Source organism: Haematobia irritans, chromosome 3 (genome assembly GCF_050003625.1).
Source record: "Haematobia irritans isolate KBUSLIRL chromosome 3, ASM5000362v1, whole genome shotgun sequence".
NCBI lineage: Eukaryota > Metazoa > Arthropoda > Insecta > Diptera > Muscidae > Haematobia > Haematobia irritans.
This window is the reverse complement of record NC_134399.1, coordinates 119742792-119764009: the sequence shown is the minus strand read 5'-3', so window position 1 is coordinate 119764009 and position 21218 is coordinate 119742792. Positions and strand designations below refer to the sequence as shown.

General features: G+C 33.7%; 3 protein-coding genes and 1 long non-coding RNA gene across 7 annotated transcripts in view; 3 read left to right on the top strand and 1 right to left on the bottom strand.

Moving 5' to 3' along the window:
• The window catches only part of LOC142229944 (phospholipid-transporting ATPase ABCA3-like), a 39251-nt gene extending 28886 nt beyond the window's left edge, over positions 1-10365 (bottom strand). Inside the window, exons 1-3 of the mRNA XM_075300541.1 lie at positions 10123-10365; positions 6154-6724; positions 5947-6090 (exon numbers count right to left, since the gene is read on the bottom strand). Of these exons, the coding sequence (XP_075156656.1) occupies positions 5947-6090; positions 6154-6724; positions 10123-10343 (936 nt within the window). The 5' untranslated portion in view covers positions 10344-10365. The remainder of the gene's footprint in view (positions 1-5946; positions 6091-6153; positions 6725-10122) is intronic.
• On the top strand, positions 698-1542 carry LOC142232127 (uncharacterized). The gene is made up of 2 exons (XR_012721039.1): positions 698-893; positions 980-1542. It is a non-coding gene; the product is annotated as an uncharacterized LOC142232127 (long non-coding RNA).
• Positions 10366-13012: 2647 nt separating the features above from the next.
• Positions 13013-14424, top strand: LOC142228702 (uncharacterized). 4 transcript variants are annotated; one of them, XM_075299197.1, is made up of 2 exons: positions 13013-13152; positions 13222-14424. In XM_075299197.1, exon 2 carries the CDS (start codon positions 13251-13253, stop codon positions 13509-13511), a length of 261 nt encoding a protein of 86 aa, XP_075155312.1. In that variant the 5' UTR covers positions 13013-13152; positions 13222-13250; the 3' UTR covers positions 13512-14424. The 4 variants fall into 4 exon arrangements, with proteins under 4 accessions (XP_075155312.1, XP_075155313.1, XP_075155310.1 ...); XM_075299198.1 differs by having other exon boundaries at positions 13016-13152; positions 13225-14424; XM_075299195.1 differs by having other exon boundaries at positions 13032-13152.
• Positions 14425-18477: 4053 nt separating this feature from the next.
• Positions 18478-20965, top strand: insb (insensible). The gene has a single exon (XM_075300540.1). The coding sequence runs from the start codon at positions 19994-19996 to the stop codon at positions 20567-20569; it is 576 nt and encodes a 191-aa protein (XP_075156655.1). The 5' UTR covers positions 18478-19993; the 3' UTR covers positions 20570-20965.
• The last annotated feature ends 253 nt before the right edge of the window (positions 20966-21218 follow it).

The following is a 21218-nucleotide window of genomic DNA, read 5'->3' as shown; positions in this document are numbered from 1 at the left end:
GTCTGTTGTAATCACGCTACAGTCTTCAATAATTGCGCTATCGTCGTGAAATTTGGCCCAGAATCGTCTTTTGTCTGCTCGCAGGCCAAACTCGAAGATACAGGTTCAGTCCAGGTTTTGATATAGCTCCCATATAAACCGATCCCCCGATTTGGGGTCTTGGGCTTCTAGAAATAGTAGTTTTTATTCGATTTTCCTAAAATTTGAAATCTAGAGGTATTTTAGGACCACAAATAGGTGTGTCGAAAATGGTTTGTATCGGTCCATGTTTTGGTATAGCCCCCATATAGACCGATCTCCTGATTTTACTTCTTGGCCTTGTAGAAACCGTAGTTGTTGTCCAATTTGCCAGAAATGATTTTATTGTTTGGGATTCTAGGAACCGTAGTTTTTATCCAATTTATCTGAAATTTGAAATCTACACACAGAAAACAGATTGGTTGGAAATCAGTTGTACTAACGAAAATTCTATATTGAGTATTAAATATCAATTGTACTGATCTATTTTCTTCAATCACAAACATTTTTGTGTCCATAATACCATTTGGTTATAATTTCAATAGATATTCGTTAGTGATTTAAAACAAATGGTTGTAGCAACTAAATGTCTCTTTTTAGAACAATTTTATTAGAATTCGATTGATATGACCTACTTTAAATAAATTTTGTTACTATCATTCTATAGTCCTCACTGATATACGGTATTCTCAGCCGAATGCCATTTGATACATTTTTTAAATGTCATTTCTATTATAACAAATTATTTAGTATCCAAAGAAGACGTATGTTTATTTGTTTCAAAACAAAATCACTAAATTTAAAGCGGATCTAATAAAATGCGCTGGCACTACGACCTATATACACGAGACATCGAAGTTTTGATACATTTTCGGGTAAGTTCTAAATTTTATAAATTCCAAAATGGATACATGTGTCCTCTAACATTCTAATTTTATTTGTTCGTTTCTCAACTATATAGATCCATTTTTAAGGTACGCAACAATCCGGATCAACCAGCGATTTAGACCTGGCTTTTAAAAAACTACATTTCAGAGACGAAAGCAGTTTGGTGTGGAAAATATTCCTAAATCTGAACGATTTTACCAAATATTTTCACATCACGAATGTTAAATTATTGATATCCATAAAATAGAGGACAATATATATTTTTGATGCATAGAACGAACGATTTCCCTGATTCTTAGCCAAGGTTTGAGTTGTGACTTTTTTGGACGAAAAATGAAATAAGTTTAATCTACCATTTGTAATCGTGTATTTACTGAAATATTTAAATATATGTAAAAAATACAATGCTCGCGGCTATAGGATTACCATTCAAATCGGTTGTGGGGATTATTAAGGTTGGATGATACTACCGAAACATGAAGGTGCCAGTAACCAATTTTATTGGCTGTCATAGCCAACTCCATATACATTATAAGTTGTAACTCCCATCATTCTATTGAGTCGACCGAATTAGTCGTGTGACACAACTGCCAAAATGAGGTTGGAAATAAATTCGGTTATCACAACCAATCTGTATTCTCTGTGTAGAAGTATTGTTACGAATTTAATAATTATAGATATAAGTTTATTTAAATTAGTTTCCGTTAATTTAAAATTTCAAATTGTAACGATAAAATTTCGCTATCACTTGTTGGAATCATCTATTCATTTTCTAGTATTTTCCTGAATTTCGTTTATGTTCTTTTGTTTGCTTACCGAAATGTTAGTTCTTACTCTCTCATAGAATAGCAACCCCTTTGCTTTGTTATTCTGCATTCTCATTTCATCTCATTGTCTATTGTCATTATTGTTGTTGTTGTAGTAATGCGCGCATATATCTATGTGAGTGTGTATGTGTTTGGCAGCCACCAGATGAACAACTTAATGGTCGTAGATCCTTCTAGCATTGTCTAAGAATGTTCTGGCGTTGCCAGAATATTGTAGTGCTACCAGAATGTTCTCGTATTGCCACACCGTCATATATAAAAGCGCTCGCATGCTGCTAACGAGTCAGCCTTAATTACAGCGTCAAACGAATAACTTCAGTGTGAACGAATTGTAAAGTGTGAAGTCATAGTAAATAAATTGTAGATTGTCGTTATTTAAAAGAACTGTGTTTTAATTGTCGGGTAATTAAAAACGCCTAAATATAAAAACGTAACAGTATTTTAGGACCATAAAGAGGTGTGCCGAAAACGGTGAGTATCGGTCCATGATTAACTCCAGATTTAACTCCTTGGGTTTCTAGAAGCCATAGTTCTTATCCGATTTGCCTGAAATTGTAAATATACTGGTATTTTAGACTCACAAAAACGTTTATAGGATTTAGCTTTTATCAGTCAATTTGGTAAGGCCTCCATATAGGCCGATTTCACTTCTTGCGGGTATAGAAGGCGCACTGATAATGAAAATTGCTTGAAACTGAATGTAAATTTTCCAGATTTTACTTCTCGTAATCATTTAACCCTTCGTTGCATGATTTGAATTGAGCAAGGATAAAATTTTTTGGTATGTTAGAATTGTTGTAACAGGTTGGCTGATAAGTCCCCGGTCTGACTCATAGATTGCGTCGCTAGTATTAAATACATATTATTTTTATATAGTACCAACCTTCAAATGATTCGTGTCAAAATTTGACGTCTGTAAGTCAATTAGTTTGTGAAGCAACTTTTGTTATTGTAAAAAAAAAATGGAAAAAAGGAATTTCGTGTTTTGATAAAATACTGTTTTCTGAAGGGAAAAAATACGGTGGAAGCAAAAACTTGGCTTGATAATGAGTTTCCGGACTCTGCCCCAGGGAAATCCACAATAATTGATTGGTATGCAAAATTCAAGCGTGGTGAAATGAGCACGGAGGACGGTGAACACAGTGGACGCCCGAAAGAGGTGGTTACCGACGAAAACATCAAAAAAATCCACAAAATGATTTTGAATGACCGTAAAATGAAGTTGATCGAGATAGCAGAGGCCTTAAAGATATCAAAGGAACGTGTTGGTCATATCATTCATCAATATTTGGATATGCGGAAGCTCCGTGCAAAATGGGTGCCGCGCGAGCTCACATTTGACCAAAAACAACAACGTGTTGATGATTCTGAGCGGTGTTTGCAGCTGTTAACTCGTAATACACCCGAGTTTTTCAGTCGATATGTGACATTGGATGAAACATGGCTCCATCACTACACTCCTGAGTCCAATCGACAGTCGGCTGAGTGGACAGCGACCGGTGAACCGTCTCCGAAGCATGGAAAGACTCAAAAGTCCGCTGGCAAAGTAATGGCCTCTGTTTTTTGGGATGCGCATGGAATAATTTTTATCGATTATCTTGAGAAGGGAGACACTATTATATGGCGTTATTGGAGCGTTTGAAGGTCGAAATCGCGGCAAAACGGCCCCATATGAAGAAGAAAAAAGTGTTATTCCACCAAGACAACGCACTGTGCCACAAGTTATTGAGAACGATGGCAAAAATTCATGAATTGGGCTTCGAATTACTTCCCCACCCACCGTATTTTCCAGATCTGGCCCCCAGCGACTTTTTCTTGTTCTCAGACCTCAAAAGGATGCTCGCAGGGAAAAAATGTGGCTGCAATGAAGAGGTGATCGCCGAAACTGAGGCCTATTTTGAGGCAAAACCGAAGGAGTACTACCAAAATGGTATCAAAAAATTGGAAGGTCGTTATAATCGTTGAGCGATACAACGATTGAAGGGAACTATGTTGAATAATAAAAACGAATTTTGACAAAAAAATGTGTTTTTCTTTGTTAGACCGTGGACTTATCAGCCAACCTGTTATTTTGCGAGATCTTCCAAAACATCAAGAATTCTACCAATCTACCAAACAGTAAAAAATCTGCCATTTTTGATAGAATCGTGTTCATAATTGTATATAGCCCCCATATAAAGCGACCCCCATATTTCAATTCTGGATTTATAATTACCGCACAAAAGTTCATATCGGTTCGTAATTATTTCTTCCCTATATATACCGGTCAAGAGCTGAATATATACGTATTTAATCGGCCTTTGTTTTTGCCTAATATATAACATATTCCGCATGGACTAACTTACAATTAAGAATATGATGTTAAAAAGTTTTAAGATGCCTTGCCAAGAAATTCAATTGTGCATGACCGTCTTTAGTAGAAGTTCCTACGCAATCCATGGTGGAGGGTACATAAGATTCGGTCTGGCCGAATTTACGGCTGTATATACTTGTTAACATTGTTATCGAATGTTTCCAGTTCCCGTTTAACCTCGGTAGGAAATGCATAAGCATTTTTGCTTAAGCAAGAAAATTCTACATGGCCAAATAAAATCTCTATATTTCTCTATACTGAAAAAAAATATGAAAGATTATGGGCATCTGAATCTGGACCAATCTCAACCAAATTTTAAAATACTAGACGATATCATCAATTGTACTCCTTGTGCTCCTTGTACTTGTTGCTAAAAACATTTTGGTTTATTTGAAAAGTTTAATTTCGTTCCGTAGGAAAGTATTTTTGTTTTGGTTTTAGTTCAAACGAAATTTTGAGTTAAAACCCGAAATGCACTTCTAGCGAAAATTTTCGTTTATATGCCGATAATGCAGTTTTGTATGTAATTCTTATGGGAGTTAAATATGAACAGTGGATAATAACGCCTCTCGCAATTGCTGCACATCTAGCGAAAATTTTCGTTTATCTACCGATAATGCAGTTTTCCCATGTAATTCTTATGGGAGTTAAATAGAAACAGTGGATAATAACGTCTCTCGCAATTGCTGCTAGTAAATATAGAAATACTTCTCTTATGGGTTGAGGAAAATTTCACTGGAAGTTCATACCGGGCCGCATTTCTAATACGTGCATATCGAGTTTTAAGCTAACTGTCAATCGATTATGAAATTCTGAAAAGTGATAAACCTTTGATCTTTGTTAGGGACGGGGGCAGAATCAATTACTTCGCGATGTCTGTCTATATGCAGCCTATTATGTTTGTCAGTTTGTGATATTTCATATATGTACACTGAAAAAAATATTGACCTAATATGAAAGTTAGATAACTCTCTTGAAAATGTCTTTATTTTGAAGAAACCCTAAGAGAAGGACAACATCTAAGAATTCAAGAAAACTTTATATTTTTTTTTTAAGTGTACATACATTGAAAAAAATATTGACCTAATATTAAAGTTAGATAACTCTCTTGAAAATGTCTTTATTTTAAAGAAACCCTAAGAGAAGGACAACATCTAAGAATTCAAGAAAACTTTATAATTTTTTTAAGTGTACATACACTGAAAAAAATATTGACCTAATATGGAAGATTACGAAACTTAAATTTTAGGAATCGAAATTTACCCAAAGTTAAGGACAAAATTCTTTAAAATAATGACATTTTAATTAAATGAAAGTTTATAATCCTTGCTTCAAAAATTTTGTTCATTAAATTTAGGACACAAATCTTGAAATTTTCCGTCTCTCTGCTGAAGTTGTAGATCTTTGAAGCAAGGCAAATTTTCCTTAAAATAAAGAAAAAGGGCATTAATTCGTGACCATCCCCCAAAAAATTTAAAAATCCACCCAAATCCTAAAAAAATATTTTTAATTTAAAAAAATCGTCTTTAACTCAACTGACATATTGCATCTTTAAATTTAAGATAAAATCGCTTCAAATATAGGCTAAGACTTATTTTAAGGATTTGCATCTTTGGTTTAAAGTTTTTTTTTTAACATTAAGAAAACTGTTTTTACATTGAAGTACCTGTCATAATTTGGACTTTAAATTGGAATATTTTTAATTTTATTTAATTTATCCTAGATTTAAAGCCAGGGAGGTTCGTCAAAGATGTCTTTATATGAAAGAAGCCGCATCTTTGGCTCGGAATCAATACCAAAATCCTTAAGGGAAGGTCAAAATCTTTGGATCCAAGTAAACTTTTTTTTGAGTGTACTTACGCACAAAAATACGAATATCACCACATTTGAAATCATAAAATGTAAAAAGTTTGTTAAGAAATGTGTCAGCCAGAAAAATTTCGATGATAATCCATAGGGGGTATGATGTTGCGGTATTTGATTTTCCCATTCTATTGATAATTTCTGTAAAATACAATCAAACATAGATTTTGTCAATGTCATTATATATGAAACGCCCACACTTACCCATATAACATTTAGAAATGGTAAAAAATATACGAAATTGTAAAAAAACCAAGCGAAATTTGTTAAACTTCTATGAAAATATTTCTTCTGCTGAGAATCGTGCAAAAATGTGTTGATACTCAATGACGATATATCCGTATACTTTGAAGAATCATAATAATTTATCCATGACATGAATAGAGAATGAAGAACTTGAAGATAACCTTCCCGTATATACAAGTCAACATCACTATTTCCATCACTCGATGCTGTATCCTTGATGAAATTGTAACGTCTCGTAGACCAATAACAAAAACGCTCCCAACAGTCTTTTCCCTTATGTAGCGTACGAAATTGATTCGGAAAACGCATTGTTACAGACAAGATGTCAGGTGAAAATTTGTCAAATATAATAATTGCTAAATAGGATTTCCTATAAAAATATAAATCAAAATCTTCATAATCGGAATTATATCCTTCCACGCCAAATAAATCTAATTTTTTCGCCGTTTCATTAATAATACTAGTAGTTATTGGATGAATGGGTGCATACAAGAGACTGAAAGGTTCTTGGGGTGTGTTTCTTATATATCTGGAAATAGAGAAATAAAATAATATGAAATACTGCAGGATTATATTTTGGTTCAATCAGACATTGAGAGAGAAAAGGACATTAATTCGTGACCATCCCCAAAAAATTTAAAAATCCGCCCAAATCCTAAAAAAAATCAAATTTTAATATGATGAAAAACTTCTTTTGGCCATATCTCCTTAAATATGCGACCTAGAGCGAAAAGTACATTAATTCGTGACCATCCCCAAAAACTTGAAAAATCCACCCAAATCCTAAAAAAAATTAAATTTTTATATGAAAAACTTATGTGGACAATATCTCATAAACTAAGCGTCCTAGAGCGAAAAGAACTTTAATTCGTGACCACCCCCAAAAAATTTAAAAATCCAACCAAAAATTGAAAAATCCACCCAAATCCTAAAAAAAACAAATTTTTATATAAAAAAATCTTTTGGTCATATCTCTCAAACTAAGCGTCCTAGAGCGAAAAGAACTTTAATTCGTGACCACCCAAAAAAAAAATGAAAAATCCAACCAAATCCTAAAAAAATTAAATTTTTTTTATGAAAAACTTCTTTGATCACATCTCCAAGCGTCCTAGAGCGAAGAGGTCATTAATTCGTGACCACCCCCAAAAAATTGAAAAATCCACCCAAATCCTAAAAAAATTTAAAATTTTATATGAAAAACATCTTTTGGCCATATCTCCTTAAATATGCGCCCTAAAGCGAAAAGGACATTAATTCGTGACCACCCCCAAAAAAATTGAAAAATCCACCCAAATCCTAAAAAAATTTAAATTTTTATATGAAAAACGACTTTTGGTCATATCTCTCAAACTAAGCGTCCTAGAGCGAAAAGGACTTTAATTCGTGACCACACCAAAAAAATTGAAATATCCACCCAAATTCTAAAAAAATTTAAGTTTTTATATGAAAAACTTCTTTTGACCAAGTTCTCCCAAGTCCTAAAAAAAATTAAATTTTTACATGAAAAACTTCTTTTGACCATATCTCCTAAACTAAGTGTCCTAGATCGAAGAGGACATTAATTCGTGACCACCCCCAAAAAATTTAAAAATCCACCCAAATCCTAAAAAAATCAAATTTTTATATGAAAAACGTCTTTTGGTCATATCTCTAAAACTAAGCGTCCTAGAGCGAAAAGGACTTTAATTCGTGACCACACCAAAAAAATTTAAATATACACCCAAATCCTAAAAAAATTTAAATTTTTATATGAAAAATTTCTTTTGACCAAGTTCTCCCAAATCCTAAAAAAAAATTAAATTTTTATATGAAAAACTTCTTTTGACCATATCTCCTAAACTAAGTGTCCTAGAGCGAAGAAGACATTATTTCATGACAACCCCCAAAAAATTTAAAAATCCACCCAAATCCTAAAAAAAATGAAAATTTTGTATGAAAAACTTCTTTTGGCCATATCTCCTTAGATATGCGTCCTAGAGCGAAAAGGACATTAATTCGTGACTATCACCAACAAATTGAAAAATCCAACTAAATCCTAAAAAATTCAAATTCATCTCAAACAGAAAATGATAAGAAACTAATAAGGGAGAGGTTCATCAATGTACCTAACCTAACCCTAACAATTCATTAGGGATAGTTATGGGTCATTTAAAATTTCATCATCTAAAGAATGATTAGGAAGCACGCCATAGTTGTATACCTCAATTAGGCGTCTTAAGCCCGGTATGCTGCTCTTTAGAAAATTACTGTTCTATGCCAATAAGACAGTTTTGCTTTGCATTTCTTATGAGAGCAAAATGTAAATGATCGTAACAACGTCTCTCAGAATTTACGTCAGCAAATATAAAAATGCAGTACCCATGCATCCTCCTTTTTTTCGCCAAACACTAAATTAGACGTGCAAAAATATATCATATTAAAATCAAATTTTAATATGATGAAAAACTTCTTTTGGCCATATCTCCTTAAATATGCGACCTAGAGCGAAAAGTACATTAATTCGTGACCATCCCCAAAAACTTGAAAAATCCACCCAAATCCTAAAAAAATTAAATTTTTATATGAAAAACTTATTTGGACAATATCTCATAAACTAAGCGTCCTAGAGCGAAAAGAACTTTAATTCGTGACCACCCCCAAAAAATTTAAAAATCCAACCAAAAATTGAAAAATCAACCCAAATCCTAAAAAAATCAAATTTTTATATAAAAAACATCTTTTGGTCATATCTCTCAAACTAAGCGTCCTAGAGCAAAAAGAACTTCAATTCGTGACCACCCCCAAAAAATTGAAAAATCCACCCAAATCCTAAAAAAATTTAAAATTTTATATGAAAAACATCTTTTGGCCATATCTCCTTAAATATGCGTCCTAATGCGAAAAGGACATTAATTCGTGACCACCCCCAAAAAATTGAAAAATCCACCCAAATCCTAAAAAAATTAAATTTTTATATGAAAAACGTCTTTTGGTCATATCTCTAAAACTAAGCGTCCTAGAGCGAAAAGGACTTTAATTCGTGACCACACCAAAAAAATTTAAATATACAACCAAATCCTAAAAAAATTTAAATTTTTATATGAAAAATTTCTTTTGACCAAGTTCTCCCAAATCCTAAAAAAAAATTAAATTTTTATATGAAAAACTTCTTTTGACCATATCTCCTAAACTAAGTGTCCTAGAGCGAAGAAGACATTATTTCATGACAACCCCCAAAAAATTTAAAAATCCACCCAAATCCTAAAAAAAATGAAAATTTTATATGAAAAACTTCTTTTGGCCATATCTCCTTAGATATGCGTCCTAGAGCGAAAAGGACATTAATTCGTGACTATCACCAACAATTGAAAAATGATCGTAACAACGTCTCTCAGAATTTACGTCAGCAAATATAAAAATGCAGTACCCATGCATCCTCCTTTTTTTCGCCAAAACACTAAATTAGACGTGCAAAAATATATCTGGCGAAGATTTTTTTATAAAATTTTGTCAAATCTCAATTCATTATCGAAAATTTCGTAATAATTGCATACTACATTTTTAAGTTGGTATGCAGCTTTTGCCAAATATTCTTGTTCAATAATACAGTTGCATGCATTTCTTATGGTAGCAAAATGTAAACAAACGCAATTACCGGCATGTGTTGAAAGCCAAATTATCGCTACCCATAAGAAATACATGTCTATCGAAATTTCGTTTACATGCCAATAACACAGTTTTGCCGTGTATGTCTTATGGAAGACGATATACACAATAGAATAATGAAAGTTTCAACACCAAATATGTACATATCTCCATTTCTTATCGGTTAAGGTCCTGAAAGAAAAATTCTTCTTAGTGTCGATAAGACAGCATTGCCTTAAGTTTACAATGATTGTAATAATATAATGATAGGCAATTTTAACAACAAATGTATTCTAGACATACCCAATTTTCGCTAAAACGGTTATATCTCCAATATTTTTTCGAATTTTTGTTTTATTCATAGTTGAAACATTTATTTTTCCATACATCGCCAATTCAAGCCCACTTATATAAATTGTAAAAATTGCACCAAATATTACAATTATTTCTATTGCCAACCACTTCCAAGAGCGTATTTCACATTTTATATTCTTCTTCAAAAGCAGTAACCATTTATTTTCCATTGTTGATGTTATGTATATAATAACAAGCAGTTTTTCCTTTGAGAGTTTTAAATTCAAATTGATTATATATACATTTCTGACATGCTACAATCATTAAAATATTTACTTTTATTTTGACTTTACTCGTAAAGCCCGGTAAGCACTTCAAACGAAATATCCGCTACCCATAAAATATGCATAAGCACTTACGTCGGCAAAAATTTTCCTGATGACATTGTTATCGTTGGTTTACCTTTTGATTTCATAAGAAATACATGCACCCAAAGAAATTTGTTAGTAGGGACAGCAGAAAAGTCTGCTAAAACAGCAGAAAGTCTGCTGAAAAAGGGACAGCAGTCACTGTTTGCTGAAATAGCAAACATTTCCTGCTATTTTTTAAGCTCGATTACACATGTTTTATTTTGGCTAAAACAAATAAAATGTCAACTTAGGAGCTTTTTATGGATATCTATAGTATTTGACCAAAAATCTGAATATTTATCGAATTGAGGCATAACAGCAAACAAAATGTTTGCTGATCGTATTTAGGAGATTGTAGGTATATTACAGTGCAAAAATATACCAAAAACTACTCTTGGTTCTTTAATATGCTTTGGGGAAAATTTATAACCTAAAAATTTTATAAATTGTAGTTCACTTGGCCCTGAAGTACAAAAATATAACAGCAGACATCGACTGCTGTTTTTAGCAGACTTTTTTCTATGAGTGTGGAAACCCGTATTATTCGTAGTACCCATCGATAACAACTGCTCATTAATTTTTCGGTAGCTAAAGCCCCGTATGCACCGTCCACATTATAAATTCGGACGACAGTGCTCGTGTCAAACATATCCCAGATATTGGTTACACTATCGAAGATATAATCGATACTGCAGCTTGTTAATGGGATCGATAACACATTTATCGATCTTTTACTTACCTCCAACAATAATTAGCGTTCGGCCATACTATAAAGCGGACCTTACACGGTCGGATAAACACTACGACAGAGGTTCGCCTATTTGTTTTGTGTTCATTCAAGTTTTACCTTTACACTGCACGAAAAATTGTGATAACAACACGAAGAAATAAGAAGAAACATAAACAATGAAGATGGACGAAAAGTTATGTATGAAGCCATTATGTAATAAAAAATGGAAGAAACAATAAAAATTCCAAACAGAAAGAGCGATCCATCATGAATTTCATTGCAGAAATGTTTTTTTAATTAATTATGAAAAACATGCTAATGTTTGGCGAACATCCCCTTACACGTGAAGATATGTGCCTCCCAACCAGAAAAAATCTAAGTTGTTTTTATTTTATCCCAACACGTCCCCGCAAAACGGGAACATGACCTTATACTAGGTTAGGTTAGGTGGCAGCCCGATGTATCAGGCTCACTTAAACTATTCAGTCCATTGTGAAACCACATTGGTGAACTTCTGTCTTATCACTGAGTGCTGCCCGATTCCTTGTTAAGCTGAATGACAAGGGACCCCCCTTTTATAGCCGAGTCCGAACGGCGTTCCACATTGCAGTGAAACCACTTAGAGAAGCTTTGAAACCCCCAGAAATGTCACCAGCATTACTGAGGTGGGATAATCCACCGCTGAAAACTTTTTGGTGTTCAGTCGAAGCAGGAATCAAACCCTCGACCTTGTGTATGCAAGGCGGGCATGCTAACCATTGCACCACGGTGGCTCCCTAAGATTGTTCAAAAACACAGACATTCCGCCCGGATCATAGACAATATAACATATAGATGAGCCATGGGTGTCAAACTATGTTTGACAGTTCCGAAGATGAAGAATAAACGAGAAAAATAGGAGCACGCTTACAATCTCTTCCGTTTTCCTTTTTGTAGTTTGCCAATTTTACACAAAATTAGAATGTTTATAATGCATCAGAGGATTTATATATAAATTAACACCAAATATGTACATATCTCAAGTTCATATTTGAACAAAAAATTCTGACCAAAACCGCGAAAATACGAAATTTAATTTTGAGCAGCATTGCTCTTTACGAACAACACAAAAGCAAATGCGGGAAATTTAATGTTTGGGACTGACTCTTTACGAAAAATTTCAGAAAATTAATTTTTGGAACTGACACATTTTTTTAAAGAGAATAGTGGATCATCTATGTATTATAATGTCTATGGACCGGATAAACTTATAATCTGGACGGTGCAATATGCACCTGCAGAGGAAATTTCGTTTGCGTGCCTCTGACGAAATTTGCGCTACCCATAAACGTGCCAATAATACTGTTTTGCCATGCGTGGGATAGCGTAAATTTCGTTAGAGGTACATACCGGTCTTAAATCCTTCTTCTTGCTCGACCTACATATATAATACTATACTGGACGTGTGAACGCTCATTATTATTACATTGGATAAATATCGTTCAATTAATCTTTATGTCAGCTGTCAAACTTCACAGACGACGGCATTTGTTTCCATCTGCCAGTATCAAACTAACAGCTGATTCCTATTTTTTTATAAGCGAATTGTTAGTGGATTTATTTGCTATAGATTATAGTTTTATTAAAAGTATAAATTCACTTACACCTTTCATTGTTGCGAAAGCCTATTGTCCATTTCTCTATTTTATTTTCAAAATAAAAACCGGACTTTTCTACAACGTTTCTGTCACGAACTTTGACAGTGAAGTTCACGCAACATCAAACAAAAGTTGTTGTTGGGTAAGTGACGCAACATATTTTCCTCGTTGGGAGGTACTATTGCTCGTTGTCAAACAAAAATTACAATTTCGAAATATTAATAGAGAACAAACGGCTTTTAAAGTTGAAATTACGCAAGAGGTAAGAAATCGAAATCTCCTTTTTTAGTAACCTGTGGTTCAATATTTAATCTTTCGAAACCGTTGACAGTAGAAAAAAACTTTACTACCTTCATACAAATGGCAACAGCAACCAAAGCAAAAAGCGTTTACAGATTATTTGTTGGAAACCTTCCATGGACAGTTGGTCATCCCGAATTGAAACAATACTTCAAAGCGTTTGGTCGTGTGGTAAATGCGAATGTAATATTTGACAAAAAGACTGGTCTTTCCAGGGGTTATGGATTTGTGACCATCAATTCCTTAAAATCCGTACAAGCTATTGAAAACGAACAGAAGCATGCTTTAGAGGGAAATTACTTAAACATACGAAAGACATAAAACGTTGCCGACAAATAAATCACCATATTTAATTAGGATTAAGATAAAAAGAAGCAAACCCTAAGGGGGGAAAACTATAGAGAAAGATGTCGAGTATGGAATTGCAACAAGGAGATGACAGTGATTGGGAATTCGATGAGGATGAACAGGATGAAATATTTACAAAGGCCACACAACATGTACAAAGAACACATGACAAAATAATGCCCAACGATTTACTACAACTTTATGGTCTATTTAAACAAGCAACTGTTGGTAAATGTAACACATCGAAACCGGGCCTATTCAATATGCAAGCACGAGCTAAATGGACAGCATGGGAAGAGTTAGGTTCTATGGCTTCATTAAAGGCGAAGGAATTGTATGTGGAAAAGCTAAAGGAAATCGACCCACAATGGTATGATCAAGTCCAAAAAGGCAAGAATGAATCTGGAGGAGGAGGTGGCACAGGTTGGGTGGTTCATTCCATAGAAATGCCACCCGACAATACCCAATTTGAAAAGGCCGATAGTGAAAAGACTATATTTGATTTTGTTAAAGATCGTAACTTCTGCAAAGTAGAAGAGATGATTAACAAGGATGCTTTGCAAGAGATCGATGAAACGGGTTTGGGTCTTATACACTGGGCAACTGATGCCAATGATGTACAAATTTTGTCATTACTATTATCTTCGGGTTGTCCTGTGGATTTGCGTGACGATCAAAAACAAACTGCGTTACATTATGCCACATCATGCGGTTATTCGGAATGTATACCATTATTGTTGCAGTATGGTGCTGATAAAATGGCTAAAGATATTGATGGAAATACATGTGTGGATGTTGCAGATCCATCGGTGCGTTCCTTATTAGACTAAGAAATGCAAATACATAAGCATTGCTTCTTTTTTTTAATAAATTAAAAACCTTGTAATGACTTTGTTTTCTTGAAATTCAATACAGGCGTGACATCTTCCAATAATTTTCCTGAAGTATTTACAATTTCGAAATTATATACGACATCGGCAATCTTTGAAAAGTAGGTTGGAATTTCAAATTCTTTCAAGCTTCCAGAATCAAACGTAACTTTTTGTTACTATGTTATTTTAAAGGAAAATAACTATATTCTAAATTTATTTTTCAATTGTACGATTATAAAAGTCGAAAAAACTTCTTAAAAAGTTGATCACTAAACTCGTCGCTGGTAAATTAAGCGGCGACGATATCAGAATATATCTACGAACGTATCCGTATCTTTATTCTTATATTCCACTTTTAGTTTTGGTTTCCAATTGTTAAACATAGACTAAGTATAGGTTTTTAAGGTAGGTAGGGTTTTCGATCCTGCTTCATTAGTTTATTTCGGGATCATTATTTTTAATCCAATAATTGTTTATTCATGAATTAATAAAAATATAATCGTCGTCCTATATATATGTCTGCACTCTTAATTTAGAGATTTAGTTGTAAAAGCCAAATATAGTGACTATCTTTAGAGACTTTAAATATACCTCGGAGCCATATAGGATAAAAAGTTAAACTTTAAGATCAACGTTGAAATTTAGCACGGCTAAGGTTAGATCTATAATACCAAATGTTAGATAATTATAGAGTTTCTTAAGACCATTTTGCATCTATTACCTTTAGATATATTTGTCCGTCAACAACCCCAACTACCGCTGTGGTCGAACTATAGGGCATGGTAAGATTATCAAAATATGTAATGTCATCTGGCGAGACCCCTTCTCTATACCCAGGATTTTAGGTATAGAATCTGCTTAAATTTCTATACCGATAGTAGTAGGTTTTCTTGTCTACTTAAAGACATGGTGTATATAGCTAATCAATGTAGTGTTCTTCAGACGGAAATATTTGTAATAATTATAACAGATATGTTCAAGTTCCAATCGAAATTCAAGAAATGTGTTCGCCAACTTGTACATACTATTGTTCGCTATGTATATAGACTTCGACGCCATGACCATGTGTCTCGTTTTGTATCATCATTTTTGGGGTTTCCATTTGATACACTGGTTGATGTTAAGTTGTTGACCCTTTTTTACGGGATTATTAAGTCTGGATTGCCACCCCTTTTAAGAAGTTATTTTGTTTTTACCAGGACAAGTAGGAACCCCCAGATTCTGATTCCTAATATGCACAGTCAATTTTATGAACGATCATTTTTAGTGAGAGTTGTGCGTTTGTGGAATCGACTGCCACTATTTTTGCGCAATTTTTCTTTTTCAAAGAGGGTATTTAAAATTAAGCTTATTGACCACATTAACAGTGGGCAATAGTCTGTTACTACTGATTGGGCTATGAATTTTGTTTTTTGAATTTTATTGATTTCGTTAATATTGCGGCTGGGGAGCCGTGGCTATTTCTATATATACTTATATATCTAATAATGGATTTGTGATATTATTATACGTTTATTATTGTTATTATGCATATCAACTATTGATAACTTGTAATATAGTTTATTGGCCCGTTGGGCTTATTGTATTACAGTGTGAAATAAATGAAATGAAATGAAATGAAATCTGTGCCCTTCAAGTCTAAAAGAGCCATAGACTGGGAACTACCTATTATAGCCCATGGGAACTTGCACTATCTGTATGTCTCAATTTGCCTGAAAGCTTATACTGCGAGTATCATGGAGGATCGTTGACTGCTAAAAGAAATTGTAAAAACGGTTGGGTCAAATATCTTCTGCACAATATGTCACGATGTGGAATAAAGTCTCCGGCTTCATGCACAAGGCCACCGAGGTCAAATGGTTAGCATGCCCGCCTTGCATACAAAGGGCCATGGATTCAATCTCAGTTTCGGCCAAACTTCAAAAAGTTTTTCAGTGGTGGATTATACCTTCTCGGAATGCTGGTGATATTTCTGAGTGTCTCAATTCTAAGTTGTTTCACCGCTAAGTGAAACGCCTTTCGAACTCGGCTATAAAAAGTAGCTCTGCTTTCATGAGCTAAACATAGAATCGCGCAGGTTCGCCACTGTGGTATCACAATGGACTGAATACTCGAAGTGAGCCTAAAATATTGGGCTGCCACTATAGCTAACCTAAGTTTTAATGCATCCCAACAAACACAAGGATGAGCATTTTTCATAGGTAACGCCATATCAATTTGATAGTGAATCCCATATTCAACATTATTTCAAATGGCCTTGCAAATTGCTTTCCTTCAACAAATTTTTCAATAGGTTTGAAACATTAAAATGAAATTTAGTTTGAAAAGTTGTTGCTAATATGTTTAGAAATTGTTGCTAACGTGTTGAATTCTACTGTTGAGGATAATGTCTGACTGAACGCGATTTTCTCAACAATTTCTCAAATTGAATTTTAAGGTCAAATTGAATTTTAAGGTTTGAAAAAAATTTTGAAAGCCTATTGAATATAAGCATTACTCCAATGCTTGTGTTTATTGGGTATTGTTCGCTGTTATGCCTTAATTTGAGAAAAATCGGGTTATTGAGCATATACAAGACATATTCTTAACGTATTGCTTTCTAATGTGTTTTGGCCGAACTAATCGAGTATAGAAAATAGTTTCAGAAAACAGCGACTGCTTTTCAGCAGACATTTTGTAGTTCTATTAGATTTTTCTGATATTTCTAATGAATTTCTTTGGGTGATCCATACTAACCTTGTTTTCAATTAAAAATTAATATTAGAGTAGATCTTATTGAACGTATTTTATTGGTATTTTGAGTTAATTTATCACAATACATCGAATGCTACGTATGCTGTAGTACAATTATTTTTTCTAAAATTTAGAATTAAGTGGAATTGATGCTTTTTCATACGCAAGGTTATAGATTCATATTAAAAGTATTTGGATCTAACCACAATAAATTAAATCTAAGGCTCTATATCTCTTATTAAAAAGAAGGAATATTTTCAATCAAAAAGTTGACTTAATGGTACACCACTGCTAATTTAGTTATTAATTTTGAAACTTTGCTAAAAGCCGTGTGGTCTTCTTATACGATCTTGCTACATATTTCAAGACATATCATCGAATGATATGCATTGTACGTCTAGAAGCTTCCATATCAACAGTGAGTCTTATTAATTTTCATATCTTACATAAATTTATTTTGAAATCGCTAACTAATCAACACATCTAGTTATACGAGTATTCCACTATTTTGAGGGTGTAAAATCATCTTTAAGGACATCAATCAAAAGGAAGTTGCATTAAACACTAAAAACAAAAGATGGGAAAAGCAATACATCTGCCATAAAGGAAGTGAATGAACCGGTGTTTAAAAGTAATATTTAAAAAGTTTTAAAGTTTTTTAAAAAAGAAAGTTTGTCTTATAATCCAATTGCACTTTATGATTAGCACCACGTATGTGGAGATCCATAAACGAATCACTATAATTATAAAGGCAGCAATGTCTAACCTTTGTATGCGAATCATTTTTATGTACAAAACAGATCTTTCTATTTTACCTGACTTACATGGAATTTGTTTGTAGTGTTGTAGTTTAATGGTACCATCAATATTTTAAGGGATGTAAATACATTAAAGCTTTCAACAAATAAAATATATTGGTCGCGTGGCGTATTACACAAAAGAAAACAAATCATCAGCAATGGGCGGTATTCAACGACTATATTTTACAGTACATGTTTACAATCAACAATAAATATGATATGCGTGTAGGAGTGAACTAAATTGGGATGTGTCCATTGCATATAAAATTAAAAATTTGTTACAATAACAAATGCTGTTCAAAAAATTTGTTTACTTATGTAGCATACAAAGAGACGATTCGATTCCTGCTCCGACCGAACACCAAAAAGTTTTTCAGCGGTGGATTATCCCCTCTCAGTAATGCTGGTGACATTTCTGAGTGTTTCAAAGCTTCTCTAAGTGGTTGCACTTCAATGTGTAACGCCGTTCGGACTCGGCTATAAAAAGGAGGTCCCTTGTCATTGAGCTAAACATGGAATCGGGCAGCACTCAATGATAAGAGAGAAGTTCACCACTATGGTATCACAATGGACTGACTGAATAGGCTAAGTGAGCCTGAAATATCGGGCTGCCACCTAACATAACCTATGTAGCAATTGCAGATTTTGAGGTTTCTTCAAATAAAATTGATTTCTCTAATAAGAAGGTATCAGCTTATGAACCACGTTTGTATGTATTGCTTCAAAGCTTCCTTTGTTAGAGCGTGTCATGCTGGTACCTAACTTAACTCGTACTTGACCCATCCGCTCCCAAACTTTTTAACATGGCCCTTATAATATGCCTCCATGGCGGAGATAACCTCCTTATCGACAAATAGTTATCCAGTGGATCCATGCTTTGAAATCCACGCTGCCCGAAACGCTGCATTCACAAATCTATGTGAAAGAGTAATTGTACAAATTATCTAAAATACAGGATCGATCTTGCTGTCGTTTCAAAAATAGTCGTTTACGAGAATGCAGTTCTACACGATAGTAATGTTCTCTCTGTGATGCACTTGCATGAGGCGGTGACGCTAAGTACTTCTAGCCCACTAAAGACCGATTTATATTCTTGAGAGTCCAAATTTGTATATGACTCTAATACACACCGATTCAAGGAATTTTTCTTTGATACTGTAAGTGGTCATTTTTTATCATATCTAGCAGATATACATATTTGGAATCTTTTGTTATTTTCTAATCATAAGAATATGTACGGAATATTGAATATTGATGTACGGATTTATTGACACATTTTTTTTATAAAACCCACGTCAGGGACGTAAAAACGAGTTAGTTTCTGTGCACCCTGAATTTTTAATGTAACCTCTATACACCGATCTCTCAATTTAGTTATATAACAATTTTTTCAATAAAATTTAGGTTTGATCCTTCAAAAGGATACGAATTATAATATTACCGAAAATTTGTGTACTTCTCCATACACATTACTTCCGCAGAGGTGCGGAAGATAGACAGCTGCATACATCGAAACCGACGTCGAATATGCATGTATGTATGTATGTGCCTCTGAATGATAAGTGTGCCTCTGTCCGTTTGTATGTCGTTGTTGTTGGTTTTGTTGCGATGATCAACGAACACAGTGCAAGGGGATGTTTTAATAAGAATAGAAGAAACATGCAGCAACAACCACTTTCTGATCAAGTTTATGTTCCAACTGTCGTTGCCGGTGTACCTCTGTTCTGCTGGCACTGCCACACATAAATGCGAACATCTGTCTCAGCTGTTATTTTGTTTTTTGTTTTGTTATCTTACATAGCCTCTCCCTATACTAAAAGGGAAGATATGTAAGGAGGGGTGGCGGTTAGTTACCCTTATGTTGGATATGAAGCATGTTCTTCCTCTTAGGGTTAATGATGAACAAACGATTCATAGCTCAAATTATTATCATTTGGAGACAAGATATTTCAGTCGGTTTTTAGATGAGCTCGCGAACACATCACTCCAAAAGAAGTGAATTAAATTTGAAATTAATCAAACTTTCAATAAAAAATAAATACCTTCGAAAATGTCAGGAAAACTTATAATGAAACGAAAAATGGATAAAAATATGGCGCAATCAAGTAATCCTAGCGAAGATACCGGAAGGCATAAAGCCTCGCAAGAAATTGTGGCCAACGAAGAGGAGAATAAAGACTATGGTGACAACGATACAAACAATGTACCAATACAAAATCCCCATATTAAACGTATACGATGTGATACACCTCCTCCAGAACCAGAAGATGATATACATCCACCAATTGTAGTTGAACCAAGCCAAGAAGATTTTGAAAACAATCGACGTAACAGACAACTGCTCGAGGCTATACAGGCGAAAATGTTTGAACTGCAACGGGAGTTGGATGAATTCGAAGATGATTTCGATAGCTACAATGATGATTACTACAATTTACCAAACCCAGAGGAAGAACAAAATGTTATATCTGACGAAGATGCTAGGGCTTTAGGTTATGCCATGTGTGCCCAGGAAACAATATTATTTTTGCAACGAGAGGGTATATCCCCGGAAAGTTTGTTATATACACGACTTCGTGATGCTCTAGTGGGTCGAGAATTAAACGAACATGTATTTAAAACATAGGCAATTCGTAGACGCTCCCTTATATAGTTGTCTATCATTGAAATATTCTAGTCATTTGTTTCAGGGAAACAAATCTGATTTGTTTAAGTAGCAAAGAGAAAGTCTCTAGTCATCATTCTATATTAAGTTAAACTTAAGAAAGGAATTATTTTAATATTAAGAAAAAACGAAAATCTGTAGTTTACATCTGTACTATAAATTAGAGCACGATGGATAAAATTTTGGGTGAATTATAAAATGTAGTAATTTTGTCTTGCTATTTATAGTAACAAAAAATCGTTTACATATATCAGATCTTGAAAATAGACCATTTGAAGATTCATTCTTAATCCTTTAATATGTGAAATGAAGAAATATATAAAATATGAAAAATAAAATTTATTTGAAAATTTCCAAGATTGTATTGAAAATCTATTACATCATTGGGTGTATTTTACCAGCCCACATTACTGTGTGTCCAGGGTGAAAAAACTTCGATCTGCTGCAACTAGATATATTTACCCTAATACTAAATTTTATAACCGAACAACTCAGAATTTGTAGTAGTTATAGCATTTTTCTATAGAAATAAAATTTTGACAAAATTATCTATAGAAATAAAATTTTGACAAAATTTTCTATAGAAATAAAATTTTGACAAAATTTTCTA

Bases quoted from the DNA above. Each gene is read 5' to 3' on its own strand.
- LOC142228702 (XM_075299195.1), top strand. From the start codon at position 13,598: ATGTCGAGTATGGAATTGCAACAAGGAGATGACAGTGATTGGGAATTC.
- insb (XM_075300540.1), top strand. From the start codon at position 19,994: ATGTCAGGAAAACTTATAATGAAACGAAAAATGGATAAAAATATGGCG.